We start from the raw sequence: 16,864 nt of genomic DNA, 5'->3' as shown, positions 1-16,864 counted from the left end.
AAATTGAAAGGAATTAGTATAATACAAGATTGTTTGAAGGTGGGTAAATGTTCTACATTTAATAGATTACAAGAGAAATTTGGTATTTCTGCAAATTCTCTTTTGATGTGGAATTGAATATACAAAGATGGCATAATAAATTGCAATCATATTTATATTTGGAAGAATAATTTACAATTTGTGAAAGAATTATTCTTTTTTATTAAAATGTGGAGTTTATATTTGGATTGTATGATTATTGATCTTAAGTAAGAGTTATGTAAAGAGTTGGCATGTTGATTAACTAATTTTAAATGTTTAATTTTTTTAAGGCTCCGAAGGATGAGGGAGGGAGTTAAAATGATGTAGTTAGTAGAGGGAGGAGGGGAGAAGGTGGGGGGGTATTACTACCATCACCATTATTATTTTTTATACTTTTTCTTCTTTTTTATATATCTTTATTTGTATCTTGTATTTTCCTTTTTTAGTAATATCTTATAAAATTCTTAAATAAAGTTTTAAAAAAAAACAGAGATGAAGTGTTTTGAAAGGCTGGTGTTGAAGCATATCAGCTCGTCTGAGCAGTGATATGGATACATTCCAGTTTGCCTATCGCAGCAACAGGTCTACGGCACATGCCATCTCGCTGCCTCTACATAAAGCCCTGGAACATCTGGACAGCAAAGAAGCATCATCAGGATGGTCTTTATCAATTACTGTCGGCATTTAACACCATCATCCCCTCAAAACTGATCAGCAGACTTCAAGACCTGGAAATCAGTACCCCACTGTGTAAATGAATCATGGATTTCCTCATCTTCTGACCATCATCAGTGAGGATTAGTAAGAACTTCTCCTCTACAATCTCTGTCAGTACCAGAGCACTACAGCCCTGCATTCTTAGACCCTACTCTACCCACTTTACACCGATGACTGTGTGGCTCGATACGACAATAACACCATCCATAAATTTGCCAACGATATCACGGTAGTGGGTTGTATAAATGTGATGAAACAGCATACAGGTGTGAGATTGAAAACTTGGGTGAATGGTGCACTAACAACAACCTTGCACTCAATGTCACCAAAACCAAGGAGCTGAATGTTGACTTCAGGAAGGAAAGCCAGAGGTATATAATCCAGTGATCATTGGGGGAATCAGAGGTGGAGAGGGTGAGCAAAATTAGGTTCTTTGGAGTCACCATCTCAGAGGATCTTTTCTGGACCCAACAGACCAATGATATTGTGAAGAAAGCACGTCAGCACCTCTACTTCCTCAGGAGTTTGCAGAGGTTTGCTATGACACCATAAACCCTGGCAAATTTCTACAGATGTATGGTGGAAAGTGAGCTGACCAGCTGCATCACGGTCTGGTATGGGGACACCAATATGCCTGAGCATAAAGCTCTCCAAAAGGTAGTGGACACAGCCCAGGATATAACAGGCAAAACCCTCCCCATTACTGAGAACATCTACAGGGAAAACTGGCTTTGGAGAGCAGCAGCAATCATCAAGGATCCACACCACCCAGGACACGCTCTGTTCTTGCTGCTCCCATTGGGAAAGAGTTGCACTACCAAGTTCAGGAACATCTGCTACCCTTCCATAAACTCATTAGGGACTTATTAATGATGCTCATTTGAGCACTTCATTGATTTTTTAAAAAATTCTCTATGTATTGTAGTCAGTTTGTATACATTTGTTATCTGTTTACAGTTCTTTATTTGTTTACATATATATGCTATAGTTTTTTTTGCACTATCAATAAGTGGTAATTCTGCCTCACTCACAGAAAAAAGGAATTTCAGGGTTGTATGTAATGTCATGTATGTACTCTGTCAATAACTCTGAAATATGAAGAAACCATCAGTGGAAATTTGTGATATTTCTACAGGCTAGAACCACAAGGGACAAATGTGAATGTACTGTGTGGCATTCATTCGGAAGATCGGTGGCCCGGTTAAGTCCAAGATTTCAGATGCAATAAATTCAAAGAAATAAGAGAAGACCCAGGTGGTTGTAGTGAGATAAGAAATAACAGATTCATTCTAAGACATCTTCATGGGCATCCAAGACCTTAATGACATATAGAAGAGCTGGCCATTAGAGCGGTAATTAAAGACAGAAGTCTAGGTTAAGACAGATAAATACTCCAGTGGTGAGGCCTAGTCAATACAACCATTTGGACAATGGAGTCCTTGTATGGACTGTCAGCGATAATAGATTCCAGAAAGAACTAAAAAATAGAATATTACTAAATTGGTGAATGGGAAATTGGAGATGATAGCATGCTGATTAATAGTTTCAGCTGTAACAGGACAAAGATAGGACAAAGACAGGACTATCCATGTGGCACTGTCTTATTGTATAATACAAAAGGAATAGGAGGGAGATGGGTTTTGGAAACAGGATTTTATCAAACTGTAGAACAGAACAAGAACCAGGAATTGCAAAGGGACCCTCAGAGGGAGGGTTGTCAAGTGTAGGACTCTCTGATTCAGTTCCTGTCTTGATGGAAAGACTCCTGTGCAAGATGTGGGTGCTTGAATGATTCAATTGCAATTAGGAGTTGAGTAAAGCTATGTCCATGTTTCATCAGTTGTCAGTGGTGTGACTTCAACAAAAGTCAGAAGTCTGATTTATTTATTAGATTTATAAATGTGTACCAAGATTCAGTGAAAAGCTTTCTTTTACAAGCCATTCAAAGGCTAGGAAAGTCACCAAACTCTGACACCATCTTTCAAAAAAAAAGTTCTTCTTGGATTTATTTAGACTAGTGGGGAAGGAGACTGGGACTGTGGGGTCTGAGTTGTGATGACGTTGACTTTGCAGGAAAATCCAGAGAGGGGTAAAAGCCTTCCTGACTGGAAAATGACTAGAAGCATGCCTCAGGGATTGGTTCTGGGTCCATTGTTGTTTGTGATCTACATCAGCAATCTGGATGATAATGTGGTAACTTGAATCATCAAATTTGCAGATCCACTAAGATTGGGGGTGTAGTGCATGGGAAGCAAGGCTTTCAAAGCTTGCAGCAGGATCTAGACCAGATGAGAAAACGGACACCAAAATGGCATATTCAATTTATGTGTGAAGTGCTGCACTTTAGGCAGGGTCTGGGGCTACAGATCCATAATTCCATTGAAGTGATGCTACAAGTAGATAGGATTGTAAGAGAGCTCTGGGCAAATTGGCCTTCATAAATCAAAATACTGAGTATAGGAGTTAGGATGTTATGTTGAAGTTGTATAAGACATTAGTGGGCAAAATCTGAGCAGTTTTACAGGAAAGATATTCATCACAGTGAAAGAGTAAAGAGAAAATTTACAAGGATGTTGCCAGGATTTGAGGAGCTAAATTATAGGGAAAGACTGATTTGGTTAGGTCTTTATTCCTAAAGCATAGGAATAAATCTGAGAACAAGGGGAGATTTTGACAGAAGTGTACAAAATTATGAAGGGTATAATTTAAAAGCAGGCTTTTTCAAGTGAGGTGGGGTGACACAATTACTAGCCAGATTTAGGGTGAAAGGTAAAATGTTTAAGAGGAACGTCAACACTCAGAGGGTGGTGATACTGTGGAATAAACTGCCAATGGAAGTGGTGAATGCGGATTCAATTACCACATTTAAAAGAAATTTGGATAGGTACATGGATGGGAGGAATATGGATGGCTATGATCTGGGTGCAGGTTGATGGGACCACGTGGAAAAACAATTTACCCCTGACTAGAAGGCCAAAGAGCGTGTTCCTGTGCTGCAGGGTTCTTTGGACAAATTCTTGTTAAGTGGGGGACCACAAGCTGCAGATTCAAGAGAAGTGATACAAATTGTGTACCAGGTTACTCTTACACATACTGAAAGTATGTTGGAATAGTGTTTATTCAGATTCAGATTTATTGTCAGAGTACATACATGACATCACATACACCCTGAGATTCTTATTCCTATGGGTAAGGCAGAATTACAGCTTAACGGCAGTGCAAAAGAAAAATTCCTCCACCCTGAGTTTTTATAAGGACACAAAGCCTGGGGGGATGAAATCAGCTCATCCCATTGTTATCCTGGAGGTAAAGTCATGTGACCTCACAAAGAAAACCATGGCAACCCAGAAGAAAGACTATTAACACTTGCTGAGGTCCAGATCAAAACTCCAGTCAAGGAGGAAAGAGCACCTTTGGTTCAAGCTTAGCCAACACTTCTGACAGTAGGAGCTCCATATTCTTTGCTGCTATATGTCAGTTTCTAATAAATCAGGAACTCTTAAGGCCCAACACCATCAGCCTCCAGAATTAAAGTGCAATCTAATCCAATAAGTCAGAAGAAAGCAGATAGAAGAAAACAGAAGAAGAAACAAAAAGTTTAAAATCAGTGTAAGAATGAGAAAACAGCCTGACAATTTAAATCAACAAAGGATTGAGGGAAAATTAGAACAATATGAGAGAATTCAGCAGGAAATTAGGAGAGCACAGAGAGAGTTTAACAGAACAAAAGAGAAGGCCAAGAGGTTAAAGAGATTGATGACCAGCTGGTGAGTGTTGCTGTTATTTTTCTTCTGACAATGTGGAAAGAAAATTTGTAACAAACCTTCTTTTCTTTGGCTTGGCTTCGCGGACGAAGATTTATGGAGGGGGTAAAAAGTCCACGTCAGCTGCAGGCTCGTTTGTGGCTGACCAGTCCGATGTGGGACAGGCAGACACGATTGCAGCGGTTGCAAGGGAAAATTGGTTGGTTGGGGTTGGGTGTTGGGTTTTTCCTCCTTTGCCTTTTGTCAGTGAGGTGGGCTCTGCGGTCTTCTTCAAAGGAGGCTGCTGCCCGCCAAACTGTGAGGCGCCAAGATGCACGGTTTGAGGCGTTATCAGCCCACTGGCGGTGGTCAATGTGGCAGGCACCAAGAGATTTCTTTAGGCAGTCCTTGTACCTTTTCTTTGGTGCACCTCTGTCACGGTGGCCAGTGGAGAGCTCGCCATATAATACGATCTTGGGAAGGCGATGGTCCTCCATTCTGGAGACGTGACCCATCCAGCGCAGCTGGATCTTCAGCAGCGTGGACTCGATGCTGTCGACCTCTGCCATCTCGAGTACCTCGACGTTAGGGGTGTGAGCGCTCCAATGGATGTTGAGGATGGAGCGGAGACAACGCTGGTGGAAGCGTTCTAGGAGCCGTAGGTGGTGCCGGTAGAGGACCCATGATTCGGAGCCGAACAGGAGTGTGGGTATGACAACGGCTCTGTATACGCTTATCTTTGTGAGGTTTTTCAGTTGGTTGTTTTTCCAGACTCTTTTGTGTAGTCTTCCAAAGGCGCTATTTGCCTTGGCGAGTCTGTTGTCTATCTCATTGTCGATCCTTGCATCTGATGAAATGGTGCAGCCGAGATAGGTAAACTGGTTGACCGTTTTGAGTTTTGTGTGCCCGATGGAGATGTGGGGGGGCTGGTAGTCATGGTGGGGAGCTGGCTGATGGAGGACCTCAGTTTTCTTCAGGCTGACTTCCAGGCCAAACATTTTGGCAGTTTCCGCAAAGCAGGACGTCAAGCGCTGAAGAGCTGGCTCTGAATGGGCAACTAAAGCGGCATCATCTGCAAAGAGTAGTTCACGGACAAGTTTCTTTAAATACCATTAAATTCAGATTACAATTCTGTTGAGTAGGGGAGTGAAGAACGGACCATGGAACCTCAGAGACTGATGCCTTTTTTTTGAAACTTTATTTAAAGACTTTAATAAAATACAGTTAAACATAAAGAAAAGTGGAAAAACAAATTTTTATATTTAAAAAAAACCCCACCCACTCTCCCACCCCTTCAGCCAGCTCCCTTGAGGGGAGCCAAATATAAAAACAATACAGTTAATATAAAGAATATTTCAAAGTATTTCCAAATTCATATACTCCAAATAAGGAGACCACATTTTAACAAAAAAATAATAATTATCATGTAAATTACATGTAATTTTTTCCATAATAATACATTCTCAATTCATTATGCCAGCGTGTTGTTAATCTCGACATTATCTTTCTAAGTACTATCTACACATTTTCGTGCTACGGACAGCACTAGACGTGCAAATCCAACCCTAGTCCTTTCAAAGAAACCATATATCCCAACAAAAAAAAAATCAATGGGTCTAACGACAATTTAATGTTAAATAATTTTTCCAAAACCAATCTAATTCCTTCCCAAAACAGTTGTCGCTTAACACAAGATCAGACAGCATGTAAAAAAGTTCCAAGACATAATCCACATCCAAAACAAGAATCCGAATTACTAAACCCATATTTTTTTTATTTCTCTGGAGTCAAATATAACTGATGCAAAAAATTATAATTAACCATTCCATATCGTACATTTGTCACTTTAGTTACACTACCATGGCACATAGCCTCCCAATTATCTTCGGGAAAACTATAAGTTAAATCACTTTCCCATTTAAGTCTAGATTTCTCCCAATCCGGTTTATCATTGTATCTTGCAACAATTGGTATATACCCGATATATAACCTTTCTGAAGTACAGACTCAAATTTCGTCAACATGGATAAATTCATCTCTTTACCATAATTATCTTTTATCAAAGCTCTAGTTGATAATACACAAATAAAGAGATTACAGATATATCAAATTTTTCCCTCAGTCGGTTAAAGGAAAGAAACTGGCCTTCTTCAAAACAGTTCTGAACTATCTTAATACCCTTAGAATTCCATCTCTTTAAATGATTATTGAACATTGAAAAAGGAATAAGATGATTATGATATAACAGGGTTTGGATTGATAATTTAACCTTTGATCCTAAAACCATATTTCATTTAACCCATATCCTTAACAAATGTTTTAGAACCGGCATATTACATTTCTGCAATAAACTCCCATTCCACTTAAATATAAACTGGTGCATCTCAACTTCAGAAATACAAGCCATTTCCACCTTTGCCCATCTTGGAGGTTGGTCCATATCCATCAATCTACTAACAAATTTCAACTGAGCTGCTTCATAATAATTTTGAAAATGAGGTAACTGCAATCCACCTAATGCATATTTCCATGTAAGTTTATGCAAAGCTACTCGTGCTAATTTTCCCTTTCATAAAAACTCCCGCACTGCTCTATTCAGATCTCAAAAAAAAAACCCTTTGAAAGTAAACATGGTATCAACTGAAACAAATATTGAATTCGAGGAAAAATATTCATTTTAATGCAATTTACTTGACCAATTAATGTCAACGGCAGATCTTTCCATTTAATCAAATCCATTTTAATAAAGGAACATAATTTAATTTATATAAAGATTGATAATCTGCATTTACTATCACCCCTAAATATTTAATTCTATCTGACCACTTTAATTTTATAATACTTTTATATTCTGAATAATCTCCATCCCCAACTGGCAATATTTCACTCTTATCCCAATTTATTTTATATCCAGACAACTCCCCAAATTTTAACAAACAATCTTGCAAATATTTCAAAGATTGTTCCAGTACTGTCAAATATACCAACACATCATCTGCAAACAAATTAATCATATTCATCATCCACAATTTTCATTCCTTTAATCTTATCGTTCTGTCGTATTGTCTTAGCTAACGGTTTGATAGCCAATGCAAATAAGGCTGGTGACAATCGACAACCTTGTCGAGTCGATCATATTAATTTAAATGGTAAAGAGATTTGGCCATTTGCCACCACCCTACCAATTGGGTTTGTATATAAAGCCTTAACCCAACCAATAAAATAAGGCCAAAATTAAACTTCTCTAACACCTTAAATAAAAAATTCCACTCAACCCTATCAAAGGCTTTTCCCGCATCCAGTGCAACCATGTTGGGTTGCTGTCTAAATGCATTGACCAATGTTATCAATCTGAGGATATTATCAGACACATTTCTATTTTAAATAAAACCTGTTTGATCCATATGTATCAACTGAGGTAAATATTTGGCAAATCTATTCACTAACACTCGAACAAGATTGTGGTAACAACTGCTCCTCAGTTACTTGCTGCAATACATCTCCAAATACAGAAGATAAATCTTCATAAAATACTTTATAGAATTCAACTGAGAATCCATCATCTCCTGGCGACTTTCCATTCGGCATATCCTGAATAGACTTTTTAATCTCAAAATCCAATTCTTTAACCTCCTTCTCCCCTAAAACAGGTAAAATTTATATAAATAAGATTCAATAGACCCAGCGTCCTTCTTTCCCTCAGAAGTATATAATTTCTGGTAAAATGAATAAAACTGGTAATTAATTTCCAGAGCTTCATAGGTAATTGTTGAATTCTTTTTCACAGCATTAATAGTTTGGGATGTCTGTTCTATTTTTAACTGCCATGCTAGTACCTTATGAGCTCTCTCACCCAATTCATAATAACGTTGCTTAGATCGATAAATTAAACACTCATACTGATAAGTTTGTAATGTATAATGTAATTTTAACTTCATTAAAGCAACTTTTTGTCTTCTGTAACATCTTTCTGAAATTCCTTTTCCAACTCAGTAATTTGTTTCTCCAATGTTAAACTTTCTGCCACATATTGCTTTTTAACTTTCGTGGTATAGCTAATAATTTGCCCTCGTAAATATGCTTTCAAAACATACCACAGTATAAACTTACCATGTACTGAATTGACATTCTCGGTCAGAAACAAAGCAATCTACTCCTTAATAAAAGTAATAAACTCTGGTTTCCTCAATAACATTGTATTGAACCTCCATCTGTGAGATGATTGCACCACTTCTGGACTTACACAGGAAAAAATTAACATGGAATGGTCTGATATAACCCGACTTTTATATTCAGTCTGTAATATTCTACCCTGTAAATGTGCCGAAACCAAGAAAAAGTCTATTCTAGAAAATGAATCATGTCTAGATGAATGAAAAGTCTTTCTCTGTAGGGTTTACTCTCCTCCAAACATCAATCAAATTCAGATCTTTCATCAAAGTTCCTATTTGTATTGCCACCTTTGATATCCTCATATTTTTCGGAGAACTAGAGAATTATCCAATAAAGGATCCAAAACACAGTTAAAATCTCCCCCAACCAGAATATTATTATTGGCCTGATTTAACAATAAAAAAGCCTCCAACATGAACCGTTCATCACTTACATTAGGTGCATAAATATTTAACAAAGTCCATGATTCAGCAAAGATTTTACAGTTAACCAAAACCCTCCCAGCATTTCCCTCAAATGATTCCAATTCAAACAGTAATTTCTTATGAATTAAAATCACAACACCCCTCTCCTTAGAATTAAAAGAAGAAGAGAACATATGATCAACCCACTCTCTCTTCAATTTCAAATGCTCTTTTTCGGTTAAGCGTGTTTCTTGCAAGAAAGCAATATCAACCTTCATTTTTCTTATATAAGCCAAAACTAGTTTGTGCTTAATTGGGTTATTCAAACCCTGGACATTAAAAGTTTCAAAATTCAAATTAGACATTTCTTAATCTAATATATTCCACTACTATAAAATAATGCTCCTCTTCTAATTCCCTTAATATTCTAATCCCCCCTATATAAAAACTCAGAAAAAACAACAATCCCAAAACAAACTACTAAAAAGTAGTAGGCCCCTAAAAATCTGGGTGTGGTAAAACCCACTAGTGGCAGGTGACTAAAGGTCTCAGTGTCATCCACCACCCCCCCCCCCCACCAAGTCAGACTTTCACAAAGTACTTAGACAAAAACAGTCAACCCAGTGATTCCAGTCCCAGTGATTGTTCCGGGTCCTCAATATCAAGAAAACTTTGCGTCAATTCAACTTTTTTCCCCATTCTTTCTATGTTTTCCATTCTTCCTATTTCCATTGCCATTTACCCTCCTCTTAGGTGACAATAGTGGCAATCGTCCATTTCCTCATAAATCTGGCAATGAATTAGCAAAGATTAATGCATTAAGGTCATTTTCAAAAAATTGAGATTGAAAGTTCCCATAAAAAACTTTCAATACTGCCAGATAACGAAAGGCATATTTATATCCCTTTTACCACAATACTTCTTTAGCTGAATTAAATTCTCGGCACCTTCTATTAATTTCTTGACTCAAATCTGCATTAAAAAAACACCCTGTTATTTTGAACCATCATTGGAGCCTGGTTTTGCCGTGCCTTCTGCACCGCCATTCGCAATATCATTTCTCTATCCTGATATTTCAAACAGTGAATCAGAACTGCTCATGGTGATTGGCCTGGAAACTGTTTCTTCCTTAATGCTTTGTGTGCCCGATCTAACTCCAGACCATCCGGAAATAATTCCTTGCCCAACACCTCAGGAATCCATTTCTTTAAAAACTTTACCGGATCAGAACCTTCATATCTTCTGGAAGACCTAGAATTTTTACATTATTTCTTCGACCTTGATTCAATCTTCTTCAATAATTCCTTCTTCTGAATCCCCCAATTCACGAACGAATCCTCCACTTTTTCTCTATTACACTCCACTTGATTCTTACATTCAAAAGAAACTTCTTCAATCTTTTTAAAATTATCTTGTACGGTATCTACTGATTTTATGCATCTACTAACATCACTTTTAACTACACTAATATCTTGCTTCATAAAAGTCATTTCTTCACACGAAATATTCATTTTGGTTTTCACTTCCATAAATATTTGAGTAATCTGAGAAGACATCTGCATTGACATTTTTTCCATTTGATGAGCAATCCCTTTCAAGATTGTAAACACAGAATCCAGTCCAAGTTCCATCACCTCCCTTTGAGGCTTACCTTCTCTGATGTCAGTCCCCTTTTCGTCCTGTGTAAATTCCAATAAAGTTGAGCTTTCTTCCTCCTCAAATGCAGAAGGTCCTCTTCCGGTGCGGCTGCAAGTTTGGACACCCAACGACAGCGCGCTAAACTCGTCAGCCCGCCATTGCTCAGGCTCCCCCACAGCCCACACCTTATCCAATAATTAACGGACCTGCGATGCACCGCACATGCCCGGCAGAATGCGCCCCCGGACCACCAGGCAATGTTGCGGGCTCGCGGGTCTGTCCTCACTCGGGCAATCCACACACACGCCCAGACTCACGGGTGCGCGACTCAGAACTGGCCGAGCTTGTCACTGAACTGGCGCCATCTTGCAGATGCACGATCAGCACCGGCGTAATACTTAAATGAGCAGGAGTCCTCTGAGGCTCGGGGGCTCCAGTCGATGACTCTGTGGCTTCAACTTGATAGGTATGCCTCAATTCTTCAACACTTTTGTAAGGTAGTTTCTTTTGCAATTGAGCTTTTGATTTTTTCATGTTTGCAGCCATTTCAATCCTTCACTATTCCAAAATCTGTAGATACTATTTTTAACTACTTATACAAGTTTTAAAGTCAGGTATTTAGAAGTCTAACTGGGGGAAGGTGGAACCACACATCTTCCCTCTACGCCATCTTGCCACGCCCCCTCAGAGACTGATTCCTGGAAAAGAGTGGTAAGTGGAGGGAAGGGAAGGGAAGAAGAGATGTGGCTTTATTAAGCACCGGATATTGAGAGTTTTGGGCTCCTCATTGAAGAAAGGATGATCTGACTTTGTAGAGGGCTCACAGAAGGTTCACAAGGGTGATTCATATTGAAAGGGTTATCAATAGACATTTGATAGCTCTTGACCTGTACTCATTTGACTTAAGGAGAATGAGTGGGGACCTCACTGAAACATTTTGAATATTGAAAGCCATAGGCCGAATAGATCCAGAAAAGTTGTTTCCCATGACTCAAGTTCCTCCAGCCACTCGTTGCTGCTCCAGATTCTCTATGGAGGACTTTATATCAATCTGCACCCCGCCTCCTGCAAACACTATTCTTGCAGAAAATGCCATCGAGTTGCTTCCAGACAGCAATACCAATTATGAGAGTTGGCAGGATATTACAATATCTTGGCACCAATTGATCTGTAGTTAATTAGCTGTTGTCACAACACACCATCCAGTTGCCAGGGACTGTATATCCAGTCTCCTAAAGCAAATGGAGCAGGATGAAATTCTGACAGGAATCAGTTGAGAGCTGGTGGGCACAGCATGCTGACACTCCTTCAAGTGTGCCTCAGGTTCACTCTATTAATTTCTAGGCTGTGAGTAACTAACTGTTCATTCTATCCTGCAAATGGCGAGATGACCACCACCTCTTCTGTTCCAGTACAGCCAACAGCCTGAAACCAAGCTGGAGGATCATGTCTCTGACACCCTTGACCTTTGCACCATAAAATTCAGGGAAGGAGTAAAAGACATTATTCTTGCAATTGTATAGCCTTAGTCTGTAGACCTCCCAGCATTTCCCATTCAATGTACATTGTCTCCTCAGAGAGAACCCGGAGCCATTGGACAATTACAGTTAGAAATAACACTAAACAAGCAATTTCTAATATGAAGCTACACGAAGTAACCATGTACTCAAAAGAAGAAAATCCAAGAGTGAAGTTGAAAGAAACCCAGTGACAGAAGAAAAAAATAGATCCTCCTCTGATCACCATCCTGCAAGAGACTGTCTTGGAGCTAGTCTGCACATGTTGCATCCACTATACAATCCGACGCACTTATTGTCATATACTAGTGCAGCAGCAGTTCCTCGGTCTTAATTTGGCTTGTGACTTTCTTCCTGGTTGCAGGGGGAACCCCCAAATGTCAAACCAGCATAATAAAAGCAAAACTTCTGTACCTTTTCCATGCAAACCCATGTTGAATTAAGGGAATAATAGGAAGATAGAGAATATGTTGTATCGAATAGAGGCTGTGAGCTAATCACACTCACAGAATTACAACAATGGAAATATGTGCTCATTGGCTTAGTCATTGAGAGGCAGCTGAGTGGCTTTGAGGTGGATCTGGCACCTGTTCTTTCAATCAGAAAAGTCATAGCAGCTACCTTAGTTTCAAAACTTTCAATAGACTGTCCCTCTGTGAGGCTTGCCGAGATTGGTAAAATTTTTGCTCACTTCCCATTCCAATCAACATTGGTTGCCAATGAGCTCAGCAAAATTACAGCAGGAATATTCCATTTTTAAACCTTCTGGCTGCAGTGGCTGAAGAATTACACAGCGAGATGGCTTTATGACTGAAGTGCTAGCAACCCTCTTCCTTTTGGATCCGATGATGGTGATACTATTCAACCCTTCTGCATTAGCATCAAGAAACTTTACAATTCTTTTGCTGAGGCCCAATTTGCTTTGGTTTGCATTGTAGAAAAGTATTTACAAGATTTGACATCTTAGTTACATGCAGCCACAGATATTCACAAGCTCCCTTTCAAAGATGCAGCTAAATCTTCTTGGCTTGTTGTTGTACCTGAATGAGCAGGGTAAGGAAATCCGTAGAGCCTATCCTTTAGCTGGTAGAGTTTCACCAAAAAATTGTTCTAAATTTCAAGAACATTCATGAAAAGCTGAGCATGAGGACATTTTTCACATTTTATACTTGGCTCATCGAGAATTTTCTCAGTAGATTTAATTTGTATGCAACATATTATTTGTCTTCTCAACAGCTCAATGCCAAAGGAAATTCAATCTTCTTATGAATAGTTTCTTCCCAGATATCCTGGATGGAATAATTCTGCTGTTTTGAGTGTGGATGGGGTAGCACAGTGATGGACCAAGTAATCCTGCCGCCTCACAGTTCCAGTGACGCAGGTTTAATCCTGACCTCCAGCGCTGTGTGTGTGTAGAGTTTCCACATTCTCCCTGTATTTGCATGGATTGCATCTTGGACCTCCACAGTTTTCTGTGATATCCTAATAATGTGCTGGTTTTTGAGTAAATTGGCTACTGTGAATTACCTCTATATCAGCGGTTCTCAACCAGTGGGCCATGGCGTACTGCCATGTGGGCTTTAAAAATGTTAAATAAAATATTTTAAATGAGATAAAAATGTGTTTCTTACAGAGCTGCCTTGGACAAAAATATTGCTCGGTCATTGCCACTAGTGGGCCATTGCATGTTAGGCCAGAAACCAAGAGACTCTCAGACAGAAAATGGTCGAGAAGAGGGGAAGAGAATGAGGAGTGGTTGAATTAATGGTCATGTGAGAATAAAAATTGCAGGCAAATAAGTGTGGGAATGGGCCTGCTCTCGGAGCTGACACAGACTTTCACAAGGAAATATAACTCATAAGTACACTGGTACTGCTCAGTTTTAGATTCATCAATCCTACCCAAAGTATATCTGGATGCATTGCAAATGTATATTACTTTGATCTCTTTTATTATGTCTACCAATTGGTATGAAGTCATATCCAAAGTGTAATAAAATTTCTAATTTAAACTGATTTAATACAAATTAAACATTATACTGGTGAAACCTTTGGATTTCTCACATGAAAAATTTAATGTTGTAAACATGATTGGTCCGGGCCTCCTGAATCACTTCCATTTTCTCTCAATTGCTTATTGCTGCCTGTATCTTATCAGTTCACCTTGAGAGTTGTTGGAAACACCTACCCTATAAGTTGGCGGAAAGACGACCTGTGTATAAGATGGCCCAGAATTTCCACTTTCAACCTTACTCACTGTATAAGACTACCCCAAGTCAGGCACTTACCGCTGAGAGCTTACTGCCCCATTAGACTCAACCATCCTAGTTGGGTGATGCTGTCACAATATTTTAAAAGCAAGTTATCTACTAAAGGTTTAAATTTTATTAGCATATTTTAAAATAAACCACTGTTGGCATGTAGAGCTGACGGTAGTTAGAGTGGGTGGATGGACCCCATGGGGGAGCATTGTTCGTAAGGTGCTGCAAATGGTGACTGTTGTATCCTGTTAAATTCATTTGCTGTGCTGTTATTTTAAAATGTTAGGTTTAATAATACATTTTTATTGTTTTAATATAACATTACTATTAATCCAGCTTCCCAAATGCTAGTTTCAGTCGGAAAAATATTTAGTGGTAAGGCCATAGGAGTTGTGAATGTTTTATGTTGTTCTCCGTCGCCATGGGACACTCTAAAGCACAGGATATTAAGGATTGGATTTTATACTTGGCATATAAGATGACCCCTGGTTTTGGGGTGACATTTTGAAGTTTCATACTGTCTTATATGCCAACATATACAATATCTGTTGGTCTTAACATTGGAAAAATATCCCCATTTGAAAATGTATGGCTGAATGGAATAGAGATCTTACAAAAAAACAAATGTGCAATGAGCTAAACATTAATGCCTGAAGATACATTCAGACTTTCTCCCATTTCTAACATCTTCCTTCATTACCTATTAAGTCTGGATGTGCATGCTTTGCACTGTAATTCTCCCTATTAAAGGTTTGCTGTCCATCATCTACATGTCATGACATCTAGATAACTATTGCATTAGTTTACTTTCTTCTTTCACCTGAAAAATATTCTTATGGATAAGCCAGATGATAATTTTTTTAATTTGATGAGTGCAAGTTCCATGAATAAGTGTCATAAATTGCACAAATTTTCCTTTACCAAGCTAGTTTCCACAGGCAACAACAGAAGGATTAAATGTTTTAAATGCAAGCATTATTATTCAGGGAAATGGGCACCATATCAACTTGTATGGCCTCCAAGTGAGTGGTATGGGATAGGTAAACCAAATGAGGACTACATTAATGCTGACCTATATTTATGATTACCTCAGAATCTGAAAGACTGGAAAAGAGGTAGGCCAAAGTAATGCCTAGAAATATTTTGAGAAAGCATATGAAGCAACATTATTCAATGCAATGGGACTTTAATACTTCAGAATTTGAAAGTGATATCCACAGAATGTTCTCTGAACTGTGAGAGTTAGAGAAAGCAGTCACAATATGATGCTTTTCATTGTGTATAAACAATATATGGGGGATTTTGAGGAATCATAAATTTTTGGGGGAATGAATACACCGCACAACAGAAGTCCAAAAATCTGGATGCCAGAAATTAGGAGCACTGGAGAATCTAATTTTTTTGAAAACTCTCAAGCTTTTTAAATTTAGTGGGCTTTTGAGGACATGCGGGTGTAAGCACTACAGATGCACACCAGAAACCATACATAACATGTGTATTTACAAACCTGTGGTGGCTCACCACAAGGCAGGTGAAATGGCCCCACTTGTAAGCCACGTGGCGGGGCAGCTGGCCAAAGTGGCACTGTCAGGGGGTTTCCCTTCCTTCCAGAAACCCGCGCTTGGGGACCACGTGACGCCCAGGTGACATCAGCGTCCTCTAGTGCGGTTCTCAGCCAGGTCCAGGCTGGTAGTATAAGTGCAGCCCAGCAGCCTGCAATCAACTAGTCCGTTCACTGAGCTCAACCCGTCTGGTTGTGTGTGTTATTGCAGGAGCAGTGTAGCCGCCGCTACAATCGGAGACCCCGACTGGTTCAAACGTCTTTGAACCCATCATGAGCGAGCCTGGGATCAGCATTATAGCCGTAAAACTGTCTGAATTCTGGGTTCAGGAGCCAGAAACTTGGTTCAGCCACGCAGAGGCCCAGTTTCACCTCTGCCAGATTTCGTCCGACATGACCAAATTCTAGCACATGGTTGCTGCCCTAGACCAGGCCACCGCCAGACGCATGCTGCACCTTGTTCACCACCCACCCTCTGAGGACAAATATGAGACCATCAAGCAAGAGCTTACCGGGTCCCTCGGACTATCCAGACACCAGCGTGCCGCTCGGGTGCTGCACCTCGATGCCCTGGGGGACAGGTCCCCGATGAAACTGATGAACGAGATGCTCGTGCTCATGGGTGAGCACAACAACTGCCCATTTTTTGACCGCATCTTCCTCGAACATATGCCCAGGGACATGGCTCGTATGATTCTTGGAAGGCTCAGTGGTCCAGCAGGTCATGAGGCACAGGCACAACCATGCCAAGCCCGCCCCTAGTGCTACGGTAGAGCACCTGGCCCCTGCAGGGGTCCCCAAGAACATAACCAAGGCCGTAGCATCCGCTT

The 16,864-nt window shown here is 39.6% G+C and overlaps 1 protein-coding gene across 3 annotated transcripts in view; it reads left to right on the top strand.

Annotated features, from left to right (window-relative positions):
• The first annotated feature begins 4,114 nt into the window (after nucleotides 1–4,114).
• txlng (taxilin gamma) overlaps nucleotides 4,115–16,864 on the top strand; it is a 101,821-nt gene continuing 89,071 nt past the window's right edge. For 2 of the 3 annotated variants that reach the window (XM_069889890.1, XM_069889888.1), the window contains exon 1: nucleotides 4,115–4,505. In XM_069889890.1, coding sequence (XP_069745991.1) covers nucleotides 4,354–4,505 — 152 coding nt within the window. In that variant the 5' untranslated portion in view covers nucleotides 4,115–4,353. The remainder of the gene's footprint in view (nucleotides 4,506–16,864) is intronic. The other variant, XM_069889895.1, reaches the window with a different exon arrangement.

Source organism: Narcine bancroftii, chromosome 7 (assembly GCF_036971445.1).
Source record: "Narcine bancroftii isolate sNarBan1 chromosome 7, sNarBan1.hap1, whole genome shotgun sequence".
NCBI classification, from domain to species: domain Eukaryota; kingdom Metazoa; phylum Chordata; class Chondrichthyes; order Torpediniformes; family Narcinidae; genus Narcine; species Narcine bancroftii.
The sequence above is the reverse complement of the archived record's forward strand: the minus strand, read 5'-3'. Positions and strand labels throughout refer to the sequence as shown.